The sequence below is a fragment of the Pygoscelis adeliae genome, unplaced genomic scaffold, assembly GCF_000699105.1.
Source record: "Pygoscelis adeliae isolate BGI_AS28 unplaced genomic scaffold, ASM69910v1 Scaffold426, whole genome shotgun sequence".
NCBI classification, from domain to species: Eukaryota; Metazoa; Chordata; class Aves; order Sphenisciformes; family Spheniscidae; genus Pygoscelis; species Pygoscelis adeliae.
The window spans coordinates 19,585-29,829 of NW_008824994.1; the positions used below are offsets into that span (position 1 = coordinate 19,585).

The window sequence follows — 10,245 nt, forward strand, 5'->3', positions numbered from 1 at the left end:
AGTTTTCTGTTCCTGCAGTCCTTATGATAGCCAGCTGGATTCCCTTCCAGTTCTACTACCTGTTGAGCGCAGACATTAGGGTTTTATTACCTAATACAGCAGTGAAGAGCTGGTTGGGATCACCGTTAGCAGAGGAGGAGCAGAGAGTGCTGAAATAGAGGCCTGATCCCTCCCGCACGGGGCTGAGCATCGGAGGCGGCGTGTAAGGAGAGCGCTGGAACAAGTCTCTCAGCAGATGATCCACCAGGAACACGGGCGAACGAAGGTTACTCTGGTAACACCCTCCCATCCCCGGCTGGGCTTCAGGGGCCGGCGGAGGTGGGATAAAGAGCGATTTTGGCCGCGTTTGCCTCTTTCTCTGGTGCAAGTTTTCTCCCAGGTCCTTCCCATCCGGGCTCTCCTTTTCAGTAACCTGGACAAACAATTCCAAACAAACCGTCAAATCCACAGAAAAGCAGCGGAACAAGTTCAAGGCACTTGAAAACAGAAGAAAGCTTGAGATTGCGTAGGGTTTTTATCTGGTTTTCCTCTAGACTCTCGGTGTCATGATTTATTATTCCGAGCTCAATAACGAACACCAAATCCCCAAACCTGCGCGAGGAGCGCAGTCAGAGGACCCTCTGCTCCAGTCCTCACTCGTGTAGACGGCTCTGGGGAAGCCAACAGGCACACTCATGAGAACGAGAGCTGTTGAAAAGAACCCTCTGCAAGGCTTTTTTTTGTAGTCAGAGAGAGTGCTGAAAGAAGAAGAAAGTAGCTTCTGAAATCGTCTTGAAATTCTTTAAATTGCCTAGCAAAACTCCGAGTATTTTCCTAGGCTTTAATGCCAGGTATCTGTCCTGCACCCTACTGTTCATACTTCCCAGGCCATCTTTTATTTTCACACAACTCAAGGCGATTAGTGGGTTACATGTTTCCGACAAGTTACTCAGACGGACCCTGGGACCTTTACCACGTCCATTTCCGTAGTAATCGCCACCCAGGCCAGCACTGCCGCGTCATTTGAATATAATTTGGGGGGTTTAAGGGAGCCGTAACGCTAAGCTGCCGGCTAAGCCAGCGAAACTCGCACGCCGGTGAGCAGTCGCTCAAAGACGCGACTCCGCTCAGCGAAGCCGGCCAACTAAGGTGTCACTGCTAAATCGTTAAAATACTCGAGGAGTGCAATCGCCACCCACCTCCTTCCCTCCTTGCGAGTTCGCAGCCGTCACCGGCACCGAGACGGGAATCACGAGCGGAGCCGCTGTTACGTCCTCTAAAGGCACCTCGGGTTTTGAGGGACAGTTTCCACCTCCTGCCGCCCGGAGCGACAGTCCCTGAGCGTTTACGTCTCCGGCATCGCACACCTTCCCGCAAACACAGACAAGGGTACGAGGTGTATCTTCTGGCATCAGCCATCTGAGGACACCACGGCGCTTCGCAAACTATTCTTTCAAGTCGCTTCCGAATTGTTTCTCCATTACATAAAATAATGATGATAAGAGCCGCCACGCTGAGGAAGTTTCTCTAAGCACAACGTAACTTAGCGAGAGCCCAGGACAGGAATCCCTCCCGCGCCAATTCCCGATTCTTATTTTTACAGAACTGAGCTCCCAAGTTCACGCTATCAGCTAGAACAGTCGGGCTTACGCTTTTCGCGCGCGCTTCACAGCTGTAGAGTAAGGAACATTGCTGCAAATAGCAGCAGCTTTCAAAATAGTACGATCGTTCAAGAACGTCCGCTACGTAACGACCACCCGAAGGGCTTCAAACGGCACCCTGATTCTGGGTCCCACTCCTGTACTCATCGGAATTTTCAGGACAAAGGGTGAGTTACTCCACAGCTTTTATCTCCATACGCTACAGGCAGGTTTTAAAGAATCCTCACGACCTTAATGCAAATTCCTGTTCAATAACCAGCACTGAAGGGTTCAGTTTCTTTCCCTTTACCTGCTGTTCCTCCTTCCTTTGTGGTGGACGCCACTGTTCGCCACGAAAACACCCGTGGCTCTCCAGACCGCTCTCGGTGTAAAACAGCTGACCGCAGTCCTTGCGGAGAAAGCCGCTTTCACCGCCGCTGCCATCAGTAGGAGCAGCACCGCTCTTATCGCTAAGTGAAAAATCGAGATAAAGGGATGGAAAATTAACGTTATAAAGTTGAACCACTTTTAAAAAAAGAAAATAACTTAATGACTATCAACGTTAGATCCACGCTCACGCTTCCCGCCGTAGAGCTCATTTCACGTCTAGTTGGGAAATCTCTGCAGTTCATTCAGCAGCAAAAGACGTTAACTAGAGAAAAATCCCCAGCGGGGCATCAATCGCCAGCGTTGCAAAGATACAGCTTTAAATAAGAGAGCTGTAAGAATAAGAAAGCTACCTCCTCTTTTGAGCGGTTACAGGAACTGTACCTATGAACAGACACGCGCAAATATTATTTTCAAAGGTACATGCTTTTGTCGCTTTTGAACCGCGACACCAAAACAGAACGGCCTGCGTTGAAACCGCCAGACGGATTTCCGTTCGCCACCACGCGATCCACGCACGGCGGGATTTCTGACAGATCCCACTCCGTGAGCGGGAAGACGCGTCGTTTGCGGGTAACTCCCCCGTGCGAATGCAGCCTTTGCGAAAAGCGACGTCCAAAGTCCTGCAGAGCCGTTTCTCTACCCACATGACTGAGAAAGCAAACGAAGTTAAAGCTTCCCAGCGCAGCATACTTACTGCCTCGCCCTTCCTATAGCCCGGCTAATCCTCGGAACCTCTTCCGACACGGAAACGGAGGGCCGGGCAGGCTACCGAGGCCGCTGGACCGGGTAATGATTTTCACATGGCTCACCAGGAACCACGGCTTTCATTTGTTGCCAAAGAGCGACGAAATTCTTCTTTCTTATTGAGAGACAGCGGCTCCCTTACCTGCGCTGCTCAGCAGCGCTGCAGGAAAGGCACCTCTCCCGAGGCTGCGTGGGGACTGCGCTGCTGCTCAGGACGGAGATTATAAAAATCTCTTTTTTTATTTTCTCCTCTCCAGGGAGCAGCTTGCTTTCTCGCTCAGCCAACGGCAAGCGACCTAGCCTGGGCAGTAAGGTGGCACAGCCACGATTTACGTACAGAGAGAACCCCAGAGGTGTGCAGCCCCTGCGCCAAAAGAAAGTGGCAATTGCCAAAGAAGAGGGAAGTGTGTTTATTTTCTTCAACGGCGAGAATCGAGTCACAAACTCACTCTAAAAAAAAAAAATTAACCATAAAATTAGCTAATCGCTTCTAAGACCTAAATTCAGGGCCTGCCTCAACGATTATAGTGCAATAATACTCTTTACAGGCAGACTGCTCACCAGGAATGAGACGGGCACCCCCTCCCCCCGCCCCCCCCCCCATCACCTGGAAAGCCTTCGACGAGGTGAATCCCTTCACATTATCCCAGATTTCCATTTCTTTACTTCCACAGTGAACTTTTGGTCTTTCGTCGTTGTAATGCGTGAAAAGAACAAGCCAGGTCATTCCTTATTACGTCCTTAACAGTCTTAAACATTTCACCCAAGTCACCTCCCGGTCACGCTTCAGTCGCTGCACGGTTTTTACGATCGTGGGTTAGAAATGAGGTTGAGAAGTCTTGCCGTTCTAATTTAAACACCTATTAATTAGCACAATCCAAAGCTAGCCAAATGAACGGGCTACGTTAAGTCTCAACCCCGAGGGAAAAGAAATGCGCCTGACAGGTGCTAAAACGCGCTCTAGAAAACAACCGCCACCCTCAAAACTTCAGTGCAACCTCCTTACCACCCAGCTGGCGAGTCTTCTTCCTCTGCTGCGTTCGTGAGGCTGTAGATATTTCCACCCTGCAGTTAAAGAAACAATAATCAAAAGCAGATGTTATTCTGCCTGCAAGTAAAGCCTTAAAATATAGTCATTCCGCCTTTAAAAAAAAAAAATGGACCATCTGAGCCGTTTTCTCCATGAAAATAACACTTTGCACTTGCGCAGCAAAGCAACGCTCGTTACCAAATCCCATAAATCTTTACAGTCATTAATCGATACTCCTCGTAACACTTCGATACATGCGTGCACGCTGTAAGCGCACGTGCAAACGGGAATCCCCGTTCACACAACGCCGGTATCAAACCGCATTATTTCCATCACAAGCCGCAGGCAGGGGCGGCCACGCTCCGATTCCTCGGCCACGCGCCGTTCCCGTGCCACGTGCCCGGCTCCAGAGCTCCAGTGACGCGGGGAGGACGGGATCATCCCGATCCCCAGCTGCTGCGGGCGTCGGCTCTGCCAACACCACGCTGCCCGGTCGACAACAGGCACTCGGGAGCAGGACGGGGATTCGCTCGTGCCCCACGCATCACCCAGGCCCCCAAAAATCTCCTGGAGTTAGAGGACTGCAAATCTAAGACTCCCCTACGCCACTGGCCGCTGAAGCAACACCTTTTCGAGGAGCCAGGGCGGAAACGGGAGCAACACAGACGGGGTTTAACCTCAGCGCGTTAGAAATTCCCCGTCCTGAGGGCCGCCAGTCCCCTCGGCCCGACGCACGAGGCAGCGGCGAGCCCCCTCGGGACGGGGCAAGATGTTTTCACATCCGCCTGTAAGCCTGGCGTCCAACTAACTACCAACAAAGCACTTAGACCAACCCCAAACTTGGAGATATTCAGTCCCCAAAAGAGCCGCAGCACGTTTATCCGTAACGCAAGCTCCCACCACTACCCTCAATTAACTATTCTGACTCTTTGTTGACTACCCTCACTTAATTATCTTGACTTCGACCTCCAGAGGCTAGCCTCCGAAGGCGAGACGTTCGTTTAGGTTGACTCTTGATCTCCCTGCCCTCCCACGGGCGACGAGATGCCAATTATTTCTGCTCGAGGAAGGGGCTCCCATTCCACGGGCACCGAGCTCGCTGAACCTTCAGGCGTTCGCAGCTTTTGATCATCACTGACCTGGGCGCAAGCCCGACCACGAAGCCAGGTGAAAGGCTACGTATCACGTTACTAAATATCCCAAGACTTGATCCGGTTAAGTTATTTCCAAACCTTTGGCACTGGATTAATTAGTTAATGGTTTTCAGAGCGCTCTGGATGTGTAAATTGCCGTGCAAGCGGCAAGTACTGTTATGGGTGAATCCAGAGCTCTCAACACTAATAAAAAGCACCTAAAAGAGCGCAGGGAGACAGCCAACGGCTCCGAGGCCCAAACTCAAGCAACAGACCGCTCAAAGCGAAGAAAGAGCCCGCTGACGTACTTGAATCCTGTTGAAAATGGTCAGCCTGCGCGTCCCCCCGGCCGCAGGAGCCGACGAGAAGGACGCCATAGCCACCTGGCTCGGGGGAGCCGCGCAGCTCAGGCCAAAAGTCAGCCTCTCCCTGCGGACGGCAGGCAGACGCCAAGACCGGCCAGCACCCGCCGGCGGTTTCCCGCCCGTCTCTGTGCTACGATCTTTACTCCTCTCTTTTTTAAATGCAGAAGCCTTGTTTTCCAGCTGATTCGACCTCCCAGAAGAGTGGCTTCCCACGGCACTTCCACGCGTTCCATGCTGGAGCTGGCTGGGAACAGAGGAGTCTCTTAATCCCCCGTGTTCTTTCATGGGGGACTGAAAGGCAGGGGCTGCCTGCGGTCCTTGTTTCTCCCCGTCCGAGGAAACGCCCTGGAACTGGGGTACGGCCTTTTGGAGGTACGTGGAAGGCCCTTCGTACTCCGTCGGCTGCGGAAGCTGGGGAGCCAAGGGGGGCGGCTGCTGAAACGCCGCTTGGAGGGGGTTTGCTGGCAGGTGCTTGGCCTCGGGAGCCACCAGCGGGGACGGAGCCAGCGCCTGGGAGTGAGACAGGAGCTGCTGAGACTTGGCGATCACCCGGAAGAGGTGCTGCTGCACCTGCAGCTGCTCCAGGCCCTCAGCAGGCTCCTGGGGTTTCGGGAAGAGCTGCCTGGTCTCGCTCTGCAGCGCACCGTGTTTCCAAACCTCCGGAAAACTCAACTCCCCGGCGTTCTCCCACGGGTGGGAGTCGTGGGGTTTCGCCGATTGAAAGGCTTCCTCAAAACAACCGAGGGCCGACTCACTCGGCGCGTCCTCTTCAGCTTTAAAAGGGGCAACGGGGAAAGACAAAGCATCCGGACACTCGTACGCGGCCGAGAAGGCGCAGGAAGGTCCGGCGAACCCCTCCGAAACACCCTGCGCTGCGACAGGCGGCTTGCGGGCAAGGCAGACGCTATCCCTTTTGGGTTTAGCACAAACCGGCACGTTTCTTATCCACTGAAAGTTACTGCCTGACTGGTTTGCAGACGGCTTCTGCCCTCCGAACACAGGAAAACAAGGCAGGGCGCCGTCGGGACAACACTGCAGCCCCGCGGGCTCCGAGGAGAGCCGGGCTTCTGAAATAAAAGACCTGCTGGTCAGGTTGGTAACTACGTTCTCAGCCGGCGCGATCACAGACACGTTCCTGGGACTTATTACGGCACAGACGTCGGAAGAAGCGGCGCTCTTTTGGCAAGAGAGGCGATCCTTCGATATATTGCCTCCTGCAGCCTCCGAAAGTCCACTGCTGTTAGACGTGAGGCAAGAGGCCTGGCTCGCTGGGGAGGAATCTGTCCAGGCAGCACCCGCGTGCTCTGCGGCGGGCAAGGCAGCCAAGGGGAGCTTCTGGTTCGCAAAGCCGTTGGCAGCGCACCCGAGCGGGTCTCTTTCGGGTGGGAAAGAGCCCGACTCTGAGCGCGCAGTCAGTCTGTCCACCGATTTCCCGCAGCCTTGGATATACGGACCGGGAAGAAGCGGGGATTCCCCCCCGGCGCCTTCCTTGGGAGCCTCCTTCAAGCGGCACAAGCCGTGCTGCAGTTCGTAATGCCGGCGCAGCGAACGGTGATCGCAGTAACTCTTATCGCAGTCTCGCTCCGGGCACACGAAAGGTTTTATTTTCCGATGCGTCAACATGTGTCCGCTCCTGAGGTGATCAAGAGAAGAAAACATTGCGTGTTAGCGTTTCCAGCTGAAAAAGGAAGTCATTTTGCACCTAAGCTACTGCAGCTCTTGCAGTCCCTCTGTTTAGTACAGTTCTGCTCAAGGCAGAGACGCGGCACAGGACATAAATCAAAGCGGAATTTGGCCTCTATTCAGAAGAGGTTCACTAAAGTGCCCTCCGACTGCTTTTCCCCCTGGGACGCAGAACAATCCCGCTTGCTCCATCACCTCTCCAGAAAGACAACTCAAAAGGGATCCGAAATTCTCCCCAAATCCAAGAGGATCTCTCCGGCCTATCAGCCCCCCGCGCTCAGCAAGGCTGAAGCAAATCAGAACACAGCTCGGCAGGGATCTCAACCCACGTCCTACCTGTGAGCGATGCCAGTCGACACAAACTAAAGGCTGGCTACAATTCGCTTTTGTTTTAGAGTAGAAAAGGGTAGAGTCGAAATCGGTAGAGAGACAGAAAAAGTTAGGCAGGCGCGTTACCTAAACCAACGGGAAACTGACTGTAGAATTGCAGACTGTCACTTCATAAAGGCACGTTTTAGGACAGAATAGGTTTGTTGGCAACTGCCCCGCTCTGACACAAAGCGTAACGGTGTTTTATTTAGCCCCGGACTACCACCACCGAAAACCGGACCCGCAACGATCCGCTGGTGTTTCGAGAGCCTTCCAGAATTAGTAATAAAAGCTTTACGGCACCGGGAAGCGTAGGGTTCCGGGCAGCGGTTGCATCGATAAGTGATTTTTTGCAAGAGCTCCTAAAACAGCGGCTGCCAAAAATCAGAAGCTGACTCTCCAGTACAAACACCTTCCACGCGATTTCCCCCACGCCAGTCATCAGACGGGGGGGGGAAGACTAGCTGCTACTGTAGGGCTCAGTATTACAGATTTTTCTGCAGCTGGACGGAAATAAGATATTTTTGAGGCTTTTCCTGCACCAGCCTGCTCTGGAAAATTCAAAGCTGATTTGCATCCTCTAGGGAAGTCGTTTTGTAACCCAACTTCACAGCGTTTGCTAGCCTGAAAACACGACCAAGACTAACAATCGCTGTAACTTCTGAAATTGGAAAACGAAGTGCCGCACAGGCCAACCTTATTTACATTTGGTAAATAAGGCCGCAGCAACTCCACGCGTTTTTAACGGCGAATGCCTACGTACAGGTGGTCCGGCCGCTTGAAGGCCTTGCTGCAGACGGTGCAGACGTGTTCCCGCTTCTGGCTGTGAGTCAGGCAGTGTTTGCTGAGAGCGCTGGCACTGCCGAACACCTTCCCGCAGCGGCTGCAGCCCGGCAGCGAGGTCCGAGGAAAGCCGGGACGCTTTCCTCTCCCCGCGGATCTGCCGCTGCCTCCTCCTCCTCCTCCTCCAGCCTCCTCCGGTCCCATCGGCGCGGGAAGCCCCGGCTCTGAAGGAAGGGAGCAAGCGATATCCTCAGGTCACTCTTGCAATGACAAGCTTCTCACTTTAGTACTAATAACATCTCTTTTTGTAATGCTTCCGTCGGAGGGCTCTGGCCCGCGGGTTGCGATGGCTGAATATCCGCACAAAAACGAGTACGGAAGTCCCACAGACCTGCCCCACCGCTTACGACTCGCAGCTCCGGAGCTGCTTTATTTCTGGGGTCTCCGCAAACACCGAAACCCATGTCCCCCCCTCACACAAGTTACGTCCTTCACCGTTCTGGACCTCGTCGTAATGAATTTTACCACTTCCCCTCTTTCTTGGGAAAAGAGGGAGGGAACGGGACAACTCCAAGCCACATTGTTCAAGGTATTTTACCTACAGCAATTCGGCTCGGGTGATAACCCAGGCGCTTCCCGCTGGATTGGACTTTGGGAGACAATCCAAGGTTCCCCACCCGCGAGTAAGGAACGAGCTGTTATTAATTGGCGAACCAGCAGAAACGCAGGCCCCAGCTGTCAGGAGAAAGTCTCCTTTTCTTACTCAGGCGCTGCTAGTTACACATTTTCATTCGTTTTGTTTTCAAGCCACCCAAACAGGGCGCGCGCTTTTAGAGACATGAGCAATTAAGTTATCCATCCCCTCCAGAAGAGCGTTTTACTAAAGGCGCTCTCCGTGCAACGGCAAGACCTAGAAAAAGCCCATTCTGCTTAATCCATTTCACAGGGAATTTGAAACGCAGAAAGAATTAAACGGAATGTCTCTTCCCCGCTTCAGGGAAAGCCAGTAATATAGATGTTTGCAACATGTTTAGCAAATCTATCATTTTAATGCCTTCGCGTTTTCCATTTCCAGCTGGAGAGCAGGTTGCAAGGACTCTTGGAAAAAAAAAAAAGAAAAAAAAACCAACCACATATTCCCGTCTAGGGTGTAATTTTAAGAAAACAGGACAAAAGTGAAATTCCTGTCAAAGAGAGGTGTTATAATTATTATCATCTTCTACAGCCTTACCAATTTGAACGTCATTTTACAGGTAAAAGGCAACAAGAAACACTTTCGAAGTGCTTACTGATTAAAAAACCCCCACATACCCACCTCTACCCCAAAAATATTCCCACGTAATGGACTCCGCCACCTATATAAAGGTACTAAATAACTCCGGCTGCTTTGATCTGCGAGGCACCCTTCAAAATAACAGAGAACGCCGAGTCCAGCGCGCTCACCGTGCTGCAAGGGCCGCGAGTCAGACTCATCAAGGAGCTGAACAGAGTGGCAGTCCTTCGCCGGGTACAGAGGGAGCACGTTTAAATCGGCCTCCAGAGCGTCGCTGGCCGCATCGGCGGGTGGGAGGGCAGGGACCCACGCCCAACCGCCCCGCCCCCCCGCCCGCTCAGCCCTCCGTACATCACATCTTTCGCATCCAGGCACAAATCGTGGTTGAGGGCCTCGCTACAGACCAGCCCCTGGCTTTCGGAAAATCCAGGGAGATGCATCTCCAAATGGACCGCGCTCTCGTCGCCGAAGGGGTACTGGTCCATGCCCGCCGCCGACCTTACGGCCAGTTAAAGGTGGTCTCGTTTCCACCCAGAGCAAAACTCGAGGGCGTGCAGACAACGAGCCTCCTAAACAAAAGCGTAGAAAGGAAAAGTTAAATAAGATTTGGTGTTACTCACCAAACCCTAGCCAGCACCGCAACTGGGGTATCGGCCCGATACCAGCCATACCTTATCGGAGAAGAAAACAGAAGTATCCCGATGCCTGTTGCAAACGCGAGGCACGCCCCTGCCCTCTGAAGCAGAGGAGGGCTGCTGAGACCCCGCAGGCAGGCTTGGAGGGCTGGGGAGTAGCGTGGGGTTGGGGGTGAGGGGGGTCTCCCCGAGGGAAACGCTGCTCCCGGCCTTGCGGGAGG

At 53.2% G+C, this 10,245-nt stretch overlaps 1 protein-coding gene across 1 annotated transcript in view; it reads right to left on the reverse strand.

The window, feature by feature from the left end:
* Positions 1–9,874, reverse strand: part of ZNF541 (zinc finger protein 541) — a 17,014-nt gene extending 7,140 nt beyond the window's left edge. Inside the window, exons 1-9 of the mRNA XM_009326151.1 lie at positions 9,723–9,874; positions 9,530–9,690; positions 8,097–8,313; positions 5,225–6,914; positions 3,760–3,818; positions 2,430–2,603; positions 1,930–2,089; positions 1,179–1,346; positions 91–412 (exon numbers count right to left, since the gene is read on the reverse strand). Coding sequence (XP_009324426.1) covers positions 91–412; positions 1,179–1,346; positions 1,930–2,089; positions 2,430–2,603; positions 3,760–3,818; positions 5,225–6,914; positions 8,097–8,313; positions 9,530–9,690; positions 9,723–9,874 — 3,103 coding nt within the window. The remainder of the gene's footprint in view (positions 1–90; positions 413–1,178; positions 1,347–1,929; positions 2,090–2,429; positions 2,604–3,759; positions 3,819–5,224; positions 6,915–8,096; positions 8,314–9,529; positions 9,691–9,722) is intronic.
* Positions 9,875–10,245: the final 371 nt, after the last annotated feature.